The sequence below is a fragment of the Neofelis nebulosa genome, chromosome 5 (assembly GCF_028018385.1).
Source record: "Neofelis nebulosa isolate mNeoNeb1 chromosome 5, mNeoNeb1.pri, whole genome shotgun sequence".
NCBI classification, from domain to species: domain Eukaryota; kingdom Metazoa; phylum Chordata; class Mammalia; order Carnivora; family Felidae; genus Neofelis; species Neofelis nebulosa.
This window is the reverse complement of record NC_080786.1, coordinates 26,161,553-26,176,277: the sequence shown is the minus strand read 5'-3', so window position 1 is coordinate 26,176,277 and position 14,725 is coordinate 26,161,553. Positions and strand designations below refer to the sequence as shown.

The 14,725-nt window shown below is 43.5% G+C and overlaps 2 protein-coding genes across 3 annotated transcripts in view; one reads left to right on the top strand and one right to left on the bottom strand.

The window, feature by feature from the left end:
* Position 1: 1 nt before the first annotated feature.
* EAF1 (ELL associated factor 1) lies at positions 2–14,311 on the top strand. The gene is made up of 6 exons (XM_058729851.1): positions 2–378; positions 2,267–2,361; positions 4,217–4,353; positions 6,299–6,489; positions 8,148–8,381; positions 10,923–14,311. Exons 1-6 carry the CDS (start codon positions 9–11, stop codon positions 10,967–10,969), a joined length of 1,074 nt encoding a protein of 357 aa, XP_058585834.1. The 5' UTR covers positions 2–8; the 3' UTR covers positions 10,970–14,311.
* The window catches only part of COLQ (collagen like tail subunit of asymmetric acetylcholinesterase), a 76,821-nt gene continuing 65,753 nt past the window's right edge, over positions 3,658–14,725 (bottom strand). For both annotated transcript variants that reach the window (XM_058729846.1, XM_058729848.1), the window contains exon 17: positions 3,658–3,821. In XM_058729846.1, the coding sequence (XP_058585829.1) occupies positions 3,686–3,821 (136 nt within the window). In that variant the 3' untranslated portion in view covers positions 3,658–3,685. The remainder of the gene's footprint in view (positions 3,822–14,725) is intronic.

Below are 14,725 nucleotides of genomic sequence, written 5' to 3'. Positions count from 1 at the left end.
CTTTGGCCATGGCACTGCCCCCGCCACTTCCGTCACGAACGCAGAAGTCCCTCCCCGACGCCGGAAGTTCCGCGGCCCTGCTTCCGCGCAGTCCTCCTCCACCCCGCCGCAGAGGCGAGGACCTGCTTCCGGCCCCGGGTGGGCGCCGGCTCGGCTCGCCGTGCGCCCCCGAGCGCTGTCCCGGGAGCTTCATTCCCCCGGACGCCGGCGCCGGAAGCTCGGACCGCGGCCGCGCCAGGAGAGCGCCGGTCCGGGCGCTAGGCTCGTGGGGGGCCATGAACGGAACTGCGAACCCGTTGCTGGACCGCGAGGAACACTGCCTGCGGCTCGGGGAGAGCTTCGAGAAGCGACCGCGGGCCTCTTTCCACACCATTCGCTGTAAGCCAGCCCTCCCCTCTGTTCCCTTCCGCCGCCTCTTGCCAACCCGACTCCTTCTCTTCCCTCGTCCCTCCAAAGCCCAGGGAACCTCCTGCCTACGTCAGCTCCCTTCTCTCTTCGCCCAGATCCTCCTGGACCTCGATTCCACCCCCTCCTCTCCCCCTCCCCCCCTCCCCCCTTTTCCAGCTCCCCAAACCAAACGCTTCGCCACTCCCAGCTATCCATCTGCCTTGTGGTCCCAAATACTTCTTCCGAAGGTTATTGGCTCCTTTGTTTTTCATCCGCCCACCCAGCCCTGCTTTATTCTAAACTTACCCCTCTTTATTACCCAAAGACTGTGACCCCACATCAGACTCCACTTCTCCCTGTAATCCGTCCCACTTTCTGATGACCCCAGCGGGGTCCTCCACGTTTAAAGGACTCTTCCCGTTTGCCGATGAGCCTTATCGACTCCCTCCTATTACATTCTCCTCTTCCCTGTGTTCCTTAGCCTTCGTTCCTCGTTCGTCTTTGTTCTGGTTACCCTGAGCCTGCGCTTCATCCCCTTGGCAGCCAAAGAATCCGCATCCTCTGTGCGCTCCATCCGTCTTCCTCCTCCAGCTTTCTGTACCTCGTTTGACTCTGCTGTCTTTTGAGGTGACCTATACTACCCCGACTTTAACTCAGTACCAAGTCCCATGTGAGTGAAGAATAAAATTGGAATGCGTGAGCCTTGATAAAGCTTGATGTATGCTTGGAAGCGGGGGAGAGGAGGCATCAAGAATGTCCAAATAGTTGTTATGCTGGACCTTCCTTTTCTACATGATTACAGACTCTGTGGAGGGAGGGCACGTCCACTCTATGTCCTGGGTAAAGTTTTGGCTCTTAGGGATGGGCTGGCTGAGCATCCTTCTGTGTGATTCACAAGCTTCTGGTATCCGTCAGCCCTAATGCTGGTTAAGACTTGTTTTTGTCTAAGGAGCTAATAAATGTGACTCAACACATTGGAAGAGGGCGTGTTAGATAATGAAGTTCCATATTTCTGCGGTCACTTGCCAAACCATTATTGTGTCTCCTAGTGACAGCAGATCAGCTCTTTCAGAAGGAGGATATTGGGAATGTGATAAGAGCATCGTTTTCGGAGCAGTTTACTAAATTGATGTTTTGGTAGAGGGAAGAGCAATGTGGAATTTAAGTGAGACACTTCATATATGCACGTGGCCTGCAGTGTGAGGCCAGTTTATGTCAGAATGGAGTAAGATGGCTATTCGTGGTGCACGTTAGCAGCCGTTGAGAGAGATGGGCAGGATTAACCTTTGGAGATAGAGTTCAACCATCTATTCTGTACTTTTATAAGAACTTGAGTGTGGGAAATCCTAATGTTGACAGTTTCTATGCAAAATGAAATCAGCTTATATGATACTGGGGCTTTCCTGTTTCATATAGGGTGTTACAGTCACAGAATCTTTTTAATATGCTCTGTTGCTTTTGATCTTGTACACAACAATCCTAACAAAACCCCTCTGGCTAAGAAGGCATTAATTTTCATGTGTCACTTGGGAGAAGGGAATATCTTTGCTTAATAGAATGGTATATGAATTCTAGCTTTTTTTTTTTTTTCCCCCCTCAAAGTAATCCAGCAGGGATGGGAGGCAAAGTATGTAGGAGGTATAGAGAAAACAAGATTGTCCCTGAGTTCATAATTCTTCTTGAACCTGGGTGACAGTACACAGGGGCTCATTGTACTATTCTCTGCTTTTTTTCCACAATGAAATAGGTTTTTTTAATTCTACATTGTATTTTTCCATTTATCTGACTCACAAAAAAATTTTAATTCTTAAACAAGAATGACCAGGAGGCATAGTATAAGTAACCGGCTGGATAAATATTCTTTTGCTTTTCCCTTTAGATGACTTTAAGCCAGCATCTATAGACACTTCCTGTGAAGGAGAGCTTCAGGTTGGCAAAGGAGATGAAGTCACAATTACCCTGCCACATATCCCTGTAAGTTTATGCACTGTGGAATCACAGTGAATCCTCATATTCTATTTATTGCAATTTGAATTTTCCTACTATTTAAAAATTTTTAGATTTCTAAAATTCCATCATAAGGAAAAAGGGAATTGGGGGGATGGGGTAGGTTGGAATTCATGTTTCCCAAGTGCTTGAGTAAAAATGATTCTTTGCCATTTTTCCCAAGCTCCCTTTTCCCCCATCTGCTACCAAGTAGACAAGGTTCCTGTCTGGATACTTAGCCCCTCTAGCCGCTCTTTCAGATTGGCCTAGCTTTTCCCTCACACAGCTCCAAAGAGCAAAGCCCCCAACGCCACGTTGGCTTATAGCAACAACAGTTTAGGCGTGTGGCACAGCCAAACCAGGAGTTAAGACAGGCAGGAGCAGAATTGACACCTTTCATATATCAGGCAAAGGGCGGACTGCAGACTGAAAGTTGCAGCCAAGCACCAGAGGATCAGAGCATTCAGCTAATTTAGGGATGAGGAACCCAATTAAAAGTTAAATTGAGAACCCCTACGGAGAGAGACTTTTTTTTTTGAAGCTTTGTCCAAAGTAGCACTATAATCACACAGCCTGAAGGATCAGACAAAATGCTCATAATGAACAGGTGTCATTGGATGTCACAGCCCTGTCCTGGAACATAATAAGGTCTTGGTAACCAGTAATAGGATGAAAAGGCTCTGGACAAGAAGCTTCAGGCTGAGTAGAAATTACTTGTCTGCCAGTTCCAACTGCTATTTCATTGCATGTTGCCTTTAGCAGATTACATCATCTCCCTTTGGATCTTCGTTTGCCAAATGTAAAATGAAGGGGTTAGATAAATGGTCTCTAGGGTCCCTTCCAACTCTAAGTTTTTACCCTATGAATAAGGAGTCAAGGAGCCAACCAATTTTTTTTATTCCATACAATCAAATCCTATATATGTCAAATATTAATTGAGCGCCTACTATGTGTTGGCCCGTTACTAAGCACTGAGAATACAATCTCGAACAAAACAAGCACTTTTCTTGCCCTTGGGGAGCTTATGATCTGGAATTAAATAAATATAAAAAGCACAGCCATTTATTTTAGAAAATCAGGAAGGTTTCTCTAAGGAAGTGACCTTTGAGCAGATTTGAAGGTTGAGTAATTGAAAGAGAGGAAGAGGCAGGATGTTGCAGGCAGAAGCCTTGTTAAAGCCCTGCAAGAAAGAGCATGAGGATCTGAGAGAGGCCAGCCACCTTCTACTCTGGATCCTGCAGAGCCTAGGGCTAGGGGTACAGGGTGAGGCAGAAGGGCCAGGTATCTGGTTTAGAGATTTTATTCTTGGGTCTCAGAGCAACAGGTTAGCAGTTAAAGGGCTTAGGCAGGTGAGTGGCATGATGTACTTACTCTCAGCCAAGCAGAATAATGAGCTGCCCTTAGAGAATACTCTGTTGGTTACTTGGCATGAGGGGAAGCCCTGGACTCTGAAATTACAAGGAAATACAGAAATCACGTATTAGTTTTACTTCTTGCAATGAAAAGTTCTACTCAGTATAATACCAAGTAATGGTTAATCTGTTTTTACCAGTTCATACCTCGCCATTATTTGTAACATGTTTTGAATCTTTAGAAAAATGTACGGTAATTTTGAAAATTTACATTACCTTTCTTGATTACTGAGAAGTAGTTGCAGTTATAGATTCTTGCTGTATATTATATCCCTTTTCTTTTTGCCTAGGAAGCCAGAGGAGTTAAAATAGAAATCAGTTCATTCTATTCTGTTTGAGTAGCTCTGATACTCATGAAGCCACTTGTAAATTCATTTTTAATGTTCATAACTGGTGTGTCTGGTTTGATCTTTTACTTTTGTGGCATATAGGGATCCACACCACCAATGACTGTGTTCAAGGGGAACAAACGGCCTTATCAGAAAGACTGTGTGCTTATTATTAATCATGACACTGGTGAATATGTGCTGGAAAAACTCAGTAGCAGCATTCAGGTCAAGAAAACAAGGTACGTGAATGACCAGATACAGATTGATACAGGTTTCTAGATCTTTGCATTATTTCTTCAGTTATTTTAGAAGGATATGAGCATCTGAGTATTCAGTGTCCTGTCGATAATATCAACAACTCTACCTGTGTCTTCTCAATAAGTCAGTAAAATATCACTTCCTCAAATGCAATAAAAAGAAATAAAAGCTTTTAAGACCTGAAACGTGGAAGCCACAGGGGAAAGGGACGTATTTTATAATTAAATCTATTTTATTAATCTCATGATTGTTCAAATAGTATCACCTAAGGGGATAAGATTTAAACTTGTAGACTTGTAATTAGATTAAAAACATTAATTTTTCGCAAGATGCATTTGAGATATTTATAACACTAAAATAAAGTTTTGCCTATTTTTTAAATTTTTTTTAATTAAAAAAAATTTTATTTAAATGTTTATTTTTGAGAGAGAGAGACAGAGACAGAGACAGAGAAAGAGAGACAGAGCACGAGCAGGGGAAGGGCAGAGAGAGAGAGAGAGAGGGAGACACAGAATCCCAAGCAGGCTCCAGGCTCTGAGCTGTTAGCACAGAGCCCGATGCGGGGCTCGAGCCCACAAACTGAGATCATGATCTGAGCCAAAGTCGGACGCCTAACCGACTGAGCCACCCAGGCGCCCCAAGTTCTGCCTATTTTTGTAAAAAGTGAGTTCTCTTTAATCTTTAATTCAACAGGCTTTACATTTGTAATACAAAGCCAATTAAATTTTAAAGTCACAATTCATTCTATGAATAGAAGCAACCCACTGGTTCTGTTTTTTACATTGTGATACAGCAATTATTGTAATACAGTCCTAAATTCTTAAAGAGAGTGTTATAGCCTGATATTTTTCTGTTTATGCTTCTTCATTTACTCATTCCAGAAAAAAAGTAGCTACCATTTATCGAGGGGTTACTGAATACTATGCTAAATGCTTTCATGCATTATCCTATCTAACTTTACAAATAATATTTAGAAAGGTACTATCGTTATCTGTAAAAACAAACAAAAAAAACCACACACACACACACACACACACACACACACACACACACACACAGACTGCGGATTCATGAGCCTGTGAACTGGAGTCCAGCATCAGAACAGAGCCCTTAGCCTGGGCATGCGCGTCCAAGCCCCCTGCTCCTCTCTTGCCTGGGATAGATTTGTATTAATTACCTCCCCGAACCAGGTGCCACTGTTAATTCCCCAACAGATGATGTTTGTGGGCATTTCTCACTACTCGGTGTCATCTGTGGACTAGCAGCATTTGATCACTTGGATGCTTTTTAAAGTGCAGAATTTCAGGACCTGCTAAGTTGGAATCTGCATTTTAATGAGATCCTCAGGCGATTTGTGTGCACACCAAAGTTCAAAAGCCCAAAGTGGGCTCATCCATTTACAAAAGAAATTGTTAGTGAATAGAATTTTCTCCGGTTGGGGTGGGATGCTTTGTTTGTCCGCCTGCAAGAGCTGGCGCGTGACAAGATGAACAGGCAGTAAACAGATCGTGGGAAAACTTGCAAACTAGCCAGCATTTCAGGAGCTGGTTTTATGTAGTAACTCACGTACTTGTGACTGTAACTTTATACCGTATACAAGTCAAGTAGTCCTATTGTCTGCTGGTAAAATGGGTTCTCACGATCACGTTGTGTCTTGCATATCGGTTTTATTTGCTTGTTATAAAATGTGAGCTTCTTGAGGGCTGTTTTATTCATCTTTGTATCTCTGGTGCGTAGTGCAGTACCGGAATGCAGTAGGCAGTTGTTGAATGAGTAGTTCATGGGATAAAGTGACAAACATCAGTATTTTGAAGTAGTGTGTAGAGAAGCACAATTGTGCAGAGACCTCTAGGTACTTGGTTACCTGAACAGATTTGAGGAGCACTGTTTTTGGCCCTGCAATTTAATGTCTGTTTTTCATTTCAGAGCTGAGGGGAGCAGTAAAATCCAAGCCCGAATGGAACAGCAGCCCACTCGTCCCCCACAGCCATCTCAGCCGCCACCACCTCCACCACCTCTGCCATTCAGAGCTCCGACAAAGCCTCCAGTTGGACCCAAAACTTCTCCTTTGAAAGATAACCCTTCACCTGAACCTCAGCTGGATGACATCAAAAGAGGTAGGGAGCATTTTCTGGAACTGATAGCCACTGGGAGTTGGGTGTTGAGGCTTTTGTGGCGATCACAAGGCTATCACGTTGACATCACATGGGCACTGGTGGCATGGGCATTCTCTGCCATTGAAAAAATAATCTGCAGAGTTCACCATTCCAGAGGTGACGGAGGTGGGGCTGTTACCACTTCTCATTTGACAAGGGAGGTCCAGGCAAGTGACTTGAGTTGTGGCTGTCTTTGCAGCTTTCTGTTCAGAGGCCCAGGATTTAAACAAGCATGACTGTCATCCAAAAGTCTATATGCCGTGCCTTTAAGGTTTTGGGAGAAGAGAATTCCAAGATGTCTGGGTAAAAACCAGGTGTGTCAGTGTTAGTATAGTATCTAGGTCAGAGGGATATTTAAAATACCAGGACCATTGCTTTGTACTAACAAAGTGTGTAAACATAAGAGTGCCATGGGACCTGGAAATGGACATGGCCTAGAAGTACCTAGAGGTCTGGTCGGGTTCTCACTTTGGCTTTCTCCTCATACAGGGAGGGGGTGGTTTTCGTTGTCCAGACTCTCAGGAAGTTATGAGGCTGTCGTATTTCAGATTTATAAAGTTTTATGAAACACAATGAAATCTGTAGCAGTAGTAAACAGGGAAAGATAGAGTTGTACTTGAGAAGTTTGCCTCTTCTACCTTATAGAAGTGCTTTCAGTAAACAATCATTCTCTGCGTGGTGCACGCTTATTAAGCCTCCTGTTTTGTTTTTGTTCTCGATTTTGATTTTCCTCAGGGATATTGGAATGCTATTTGTTAAAGTTTTCACTGTAGTTGAACAAGAATTGGACTATGAGTGGTTAGTGATTGACAGTTACGCCTAAAGGAACCATACGTGTTTAAAATCACATGGTATGTTTGGACAGGAAAATCTGGCATCTTTCTTGATGTATCCTATGATGTATCCTTAATGTATTCACTGACATTGAAAGTGTTAGGTAAACATGTTTTTCGTTCCCTGCTGTACTTCTATAAAAAAAATGTAATACCTGACAGGCATGGCTGTCAGTGAAATATATACAGAGGGCAGAGGAGGAATGTTCTTTCCCCATTTTCCTTCCGTTACCATGGTTCCTCCTGCATGCCTCAGTTCCTTTGTAGGACAGGAAAGCTGAAAAGGACCTCAGAGGCTGTCTGCTGTGGCCTTTTATTTTTTCAAAGTGTCTTGGAAAAAAATCATTGACTCCCACCTGGGTCTCACTGCTGGTTAGAGGCAGATCCAAAACAAGCACCCAGATCTTTCCAATTCCTAGTCAAATATTTTTCAACCTTTTAGCATAATATTTCTCTTATTTGGTGTTTAATCCCATAATTCACAGTCTTTGTTTTTTTAAGTAGATAAGGCAAATAGGCTTAATTTACACAGAACCATCATTATCTGAAACAGTTTTCTTTTTGTTATTTGGGGTGAAGTTAATGTTTCCGCTGTCTCTCTGAAGACCGTTTTATTTTGTTCATTTTGGTCTTAGTCGTTTTTTTTATACGTTTTTAAGGAATAAGAAGCAGGAATTTTAGTCATTCCTCATTGCTGTTGGTTTTGCCAATTCACTATTTACAGAAGGCAGCTTGCGGCCTTGAGAGTGGTTGCTGGCTAACCCCCGTCGTGTCATTTTATTCCAGAGCTGAGGGCTGAAGTTGACATTATTGAGCAGATGAGCAGCAGCAGTGGGAGCAGTTCCTCAGACTCTGAGAGCTCTTCGGGAAGCGATGATGACAGCTCCAGCAGCGAGGGTGAGGACAACGGTCCGGCATCTCCTCCACAGCCTGCACACCAGCAGCCCTACAACAGCAGGCCGGCCGTTGCCAATGGAACCAGCCGACCACAAGGAAGCAACCAGCTCATGAACACCCTCAGTAAGTGTGCTCTCCCTTTTCTGGCTCAGAGAGGGGTGGCATGTCAGACTAGAGATGCAGCTTCTATATATCTTACACCCGAGTCTGTAAACCAGAAGATATTTAAGGCATAAGAAAGCATCCTGACAAAATTTGGAGCAGAAAGAAGTAAGTTACCAAACAGTTAAAAAAAATAAAAGGGGCGGGGGTGTTGGGGAAGCACAAAACTAGAAAATCTGTTCTTTTTTTTTCACCCACTGGCACAAATTAGTTTTTGTGAATTCTCGAAAATGCTGAAACACGAACAGCTCGGCTCTTTGTTTTTGCATTTACCAGGCTTTACAGGCTTTAGGGGCGATGCCCTCCACTATAGTGTCCCCTGCTTCTAGGTCTTTTTACAGTCCCAAGAACACAGTTGTCCGGACTGTGGTGTCCTGCAGCCCATAGACTTTGGAACCTGAGCCATTAGGGTATATTTGGAAACCAACTAGCCTTTGGCAAGAGGAAGAGGAAGGACATTGCTATATCTGGGTGGCTCTCCGTGCAGTTGATACTAAAGTAAAGGAGAGAAAAACAAGAACAAAAACAGATTTCTTCGTATTGGAGATGGGGAGAGTGCTTGCTCCCTATGCCCTTCTCTCTCCAGTATCCTAATGAATGCTTTCATCTGGCATGACTGCCTTTGAGGAGGTTGGAAGGTCTGGAGGCAATAGTTGGTAAGCTAACCTAGTTAACCCTACTACAGTGGACCAGGCGAAGGTAATTCTCAACCTCACCACTACAGACATTGTGGGGCAGATAAATCTTTGTCATGGAGGCTGTCCAATGCATTACAGGATGACTAAGAGCATTCCTGGCCTCTACCCGGTAGATGCCCTTCTCTCTCCCTTGTCCCCAGTTGTGTCAACCCCAAATATCTCAAGACATTGCCAGATATCCTCTGGGGGGCAAGACCACTCCTGCTGGAGAAACGCTACTTGAGTGAGTTGAACACTGTTAGGATATCAGTCGAGGATATTGTCTGCTATCCCATTTTCTGGGCCTACATTCTGGATGTCAGGGGATGCTTTGGTGCTATTCTCAGTTGGCCAGGAGTAGTAAATTTCATATTGGGAATTTGGTATTCCTAGTGGAATAGTGCCACATAGCTACTGTGGCTTTGACTGAGTTCTCGAGTTTGCCCAGTCAATGCCAAATTATTCTCTCCTCCTAGAAAGAAAGAGAAAAAAAAAAAAAAAAAAAGGCACAGTGGGTGTTATCTGCTTACCAGTATCTTAAAATCCTTTTAGCTCTTTATTGCGCACCAAGTCATCCTGATCTGCAGCTCTTCAAGTGGCAAGACCTTAACTTTATGTAAGCAATTTCAAAACTAGATTTCCAGCTCCAGTTCCACCGATCTGTTAAAGCACATCATCTTACTTTTTAAGAGATCGTGCTCAACTTAGCCGATTGGGAGTTACCAGCTCTTGCCAGGCCCCTGTTGCCTTCCTTAAGTTTAGAACGGTAGTTGTTCCATTCTTGGGTGTCAGACCTCTTAATTGTAACAATTATTGAGCACCCCAAAGAGCTTTGTGTACGTGGCTTATATCCACTCAATATTACCATTAGAAATTAAAACTGCAATATTTAAATTATCCAGTAATTCATTTAAAATAACAATAATAAACTGTCACATGTTAACAAAAGTATCATTTTTATGAAAAACAAATTTTTCCAATCAAAAAATACTTAGTAAGAGAGTAACATTGCTTTAAAATTTCGCAAATCTTTTTACGATCTAGCTTAGTGGGAACCTGGGTTCAGTCTGTTGCCATAAGTTGTCTAGGTTGATGTATATGAAGAAAATCTGGCCTCACACAGGTGTGTAGTTAGAAGAGGAAGTACCCTCCTGAAAGGGTCTCAAGGACCCCGGGGTCCTCCACACAAACTGAGAAGGGCTGGTCTAGGAGTAGCAATCCAGTCGTATAGTGGTTCACTTTTGCTATAATCTGAGTGCTATCAACTGGGTCCTGTTACTCTATCGGATTAAAACGCTGAGCACTTCTGTTCTTTACTCCTAACACCTGAATTCTGCACACTAAACAAAAATCTGAGGCTAAAGTAATTGAAGCTCTTCAGTTGAGAGTTGAGGTTTAAAGTAACTGAACAGGAGGGGATGCTGGATTAGCAGGTTACTGGTATAAACAGTATTCGGCTTCCTTGACGGGAAGCCTAACTCGGTGTTATTTTAGCAACTTCATGTGAACGATTCTAGATGGTGAATCGGTTTTTTATACTTATTTGCTATTTATTAACACATTTAAAAGCTGTCTGGCCTGCTTCCCCCTGTTCTATCCTAGTACGTAGCATCGCTGTGCTTTGCAGATATCAAGAATAGCATTTCTTTAAAAACATTGACTGTGTCAGTTTTGTCACTGAGCCAAATCGGTTTTCCTCCCTAATTAAGTTGAATTGGCTTGTTTTACTATAGTGCGATAACCAAGGCGGTGAAACAAAGAATTGTGGGGAAGTCATTTTTAAATTGCGCACTTTTGGTGTGACTCTGTGGTTTTTGTTTTGTAGGAAATGACTTGCAGTTGAGTGAGTCTGGCAGTGACAGTGATGACTAGAGCCAGATCTTTCGAAATCAGCGTCTCGGTGCACAGATCTGCTGCCGGACCGGGCTGCGCTCACATGGAGCCCATTGCCGAGAGGGACATGCTGTGGATCAGTGACTGTAGCAGGAGTTCGAGGCTCTGGAGGTCTCAGATACTCAAGTCTTTAACTTAGTGGTGATGGGTGATTTTCTCATGTAATTTTTGAACAATCTCATGTTGCAAAGTAGATCTATAGAAGAACTAACAATTCTATTGCTATTTGGTTAACACTGTTAATGAAAAAAGGACAAATGTACCCTGGTCTAGGTTACTCAAAGGCCATCATCTTAACCAGGCCAGTGATTCGCTTTTAAACCTCAGCAGCCACCAGTTTGGCCAGGTGGTCTGCACCAGTGAAATGAAACCTGGTCTTTGAGGGGTAGGGGAGAGAGGGAGACCTCAAACTGCAGCATTGAAGTATTTTACAACCACTTTAAACTGTTGAGACAAAGTGGTGAGGAAGTTTTGTCTGACCCAGCTTGACGAGCCTGTGTAGAGATGGACTGGAGGAGGGAGTCCTAGAGCGGCTGCTGGGCAGGACCCCGGAGCTCCGCGAGTTCAGCCCCCTCACTTACAAGTGAGGAAAGAGAAGCACACAGCTGGTTCGTGGCCCGTCTCCTGCCCCTGCCCCAGCTTTTCCTGCTGCTCCCGCCCTTGAATCTCATTAACTGGAACCGGAGATTCTTGTTCATGGGACTTCTAGTTGTACGTCAGAGATTTTATTGGATTCCCAAAGATGAAGTGTTGGGTGCTTCTGGCTCAAATTCTGATCCAAAAAGTCCCTAGATACACGAGGCTGGCTGAGCAGATTAAACCAGCAGCCACTGTGCTAACACATGAGATTCAATTAAATTGGGGCTTTTAGTTCCACGTAGGTCCATACTGAGTGTTTCCCGTTCAGTGAATTTTAGTAAGGGGAGGTAGGAGTGGGAGAGAGGTGTAGTGAAGGAACCTTTCTGAGCAAAAGAACCAGCAGCAGCCTTCCAAAAACCAGAATCTAGATAGGGGTTCTGCAATATGAAACGAGCACATTCTTAGATAAGGTATTTCTCTTCATGCTTTTGTACCACTGTTTGTGCCTGACTCCCAGACTGATTTGTATTTTTGATAAACTAGAAGAAAGTCACAAGATTGCCTTTTGCAGTGTGCAGTTTCCAAATGAATCTGTTGTTACAGGAAACTGGTCACTAGTAAATGTTCCATATTGAGTGAATGTGTGATAAATCATCCTGTGATTGGTATGGAGTAGCCTGTTTCTAGAATTTGAATGGATACAATTTGAATGTCCTGAGAAATTTCCATTTGCTTTGGTTCAATGGGTGTTAAGAACATTGAAAATGATTTTCCTTCCTTGGGTTCTTCCACTCAAAGATGGCCTCTGCTTCCCCAGCTAGTGGATGGAAGCAGTCTGGACCTGGAAAGGAATTAGATGATTTGTGGTGGGGGCTTTGGTGAGAGTTGCACCTTATGGAGTCCCCTGTTTCATGTGCAGTGACTCCAGTGAGCTGGAGATGTGGGTCGGGAGCCATCATCCGGTGGCACACTCGTACCGCCACCCCCCCCCACGTGTAGGTAATGGGGACACACTGGTACTCGGCAGTGGGTTCTCAGCCCATCGTGAGGTTTCGGTGGATTTAATGGCAGGTAGGAACTTCTTCATAATGAATTGATGATTGCTTTATAATTCCTTGCTAATGACAGCTCAGGGAAGGTAAAGGTCATGATTGGGAGACTTGAATTGTTACTGGATGTGGGAATTGTTTCACTGCTTTTAACTTGCTCAAGCTGGGGCAGGTTCCAGGAACTTGAACTAAAAATAATCTATTTAAGCCTCACTCTCTTTTTTTTCCTCCTAAAGTCTTGATTTATACAGATAGAACTGTGGTTTTTCACATGTCGGGTCAAGATGTTTGTTTCTATAGGAAATGCTTGCATGTGGCACTGGGTTTGGTGAGTCGAGCTCTCTGGGCTCGTTTCCTCTGTCGCCCGTCCTACCTGGCCCTGCATGGTTAGCCTCCAGCTGGCTCCAGTTTGTTCTCTGCACGAAGCCTTCAGTGGTTCCCTCCCCACAACCCCCACCGCCTGCTCTCCAGCTTTACCCACCAGAATAAGGAATCTTGTCTTTTTGGAAATCAAGAATCTGGCCCCACAGACTACTACTTCTCAGTTACCTCGTACCAGCCTCATTGGACTTACTCTTCGTGCCTCTGTGCCTTCTCAGTCCCTCCCTCCCTCTCCCCCGCCAAGCCCCAGTCCTGACACTGTGTAGGTGCCATCTTCGCGGACTCTCCCTCTGTTCTTTTCTGCCCACTGGAGTGCTGTCTGTACTGACCTTCCTCTTGCTTGAGCTCTGGTTGGTGTGAACTCCTTAAAAGCAGGGACCGTCATTTTCATCTCTATTCCCTGGGGTGTCCACAAGAATAGACATTCAGATGCTTATAGCCTGGTGGGGAGGAGGCAGAGAAAACCAACCAGTGGAGTACAGAGGGCAGACGTGGAGCAAACATTCCAAGCATTTGGAGACAGCTGAAAACTATTTGTGATTTTCATGGTTTTGGAAGTCTCTAACTGAATTGTTAAAATTGCCTTTTCTCTGTCCTCTACAACTTCTGCCATATCGTAAGTCATTAGGCAAGATATAAAGACTTAAATTCAGGGTGCCCAGGGAGCCATGGCAAGCCTCAGTAAAGACGTGAATTGGGGAAACAATATAAACAAACAAGATCTGTGATGATGCCACTCATTATTTTATTTCTATACCAGAATCATTTTTTTTTCTGTGTGTGGTATTAATATGTATGTGCTTCAGTGGTGGGAAAACTTGAAAATTCCAAAATCCTTGCTATCCTAATCGAGAGGCTGGTTAAGTAAGGTGTAAGTATGGTGTGTGTGTGTGTGTGTGAGTGAGAGAGAGAGAGAGAGAGAGTGTGAGTGATGTATTTATTAACATTATTTTGAAAGATAATAGTATGTTCTCTTAGGTACAGCCAAATTGGATGTTTCCATTTGGCAAGGAAGGTAGGATTTCTGAAACTCAGGCCTTAACCAGTAGGTTGGAAGACAAGACCAATTGAAGCGTTATGAAATGTGTGTTTTTGTTGCTTATGTTGTATCTGTCTTGGGTTGTCTTATTCTTTAATGATTTTTGAAATCTTGTGCCTAAAAGTTTATTTTGCGTAATTATGAAGTAGATGTGCATGTTTACATTTATGTAAAATGTTTGCATTTATGTAAAATACTTGCTGTGTAAAGTTTTTTTTTGGTTTATTCTCTTAAAGATCACTATATTTAAGTAAAAAATGAAGGTCAGCAGTATATGTCTTGGTGGGTTTTATTTTTTTACTAGGAATCAATGAAAAATGTAAGGTTCTATTAATCCTTTATGCTTATGCCTGCTTCTCTAAATGAATTCCTTTTTTTTAATTTGGTGTTTATGCTCATTAGGATGAACACCTCAGCTTCAAAAGGTGTGAAGTTCAAAACTGGAAGGATGTGAGCCACATGGCATCTGAGGCCATTACCCGGTCTGGAAAGGCAGACTTGGCTTTGACTCTAAGAACCATGCGGGGGTTAAACTGAATCTCTAGACATATCCTAGTTCTTTTAGCACACCAAATTGCTTCCACCTGGAATGCCATACCCCCCCCCCTCCCCCCAGTACACTCACTGGCTGGAAGTGATCCTGCCTCCTGCTTCCATTCCACACACAGCAATGCCCACAGCAGTCTT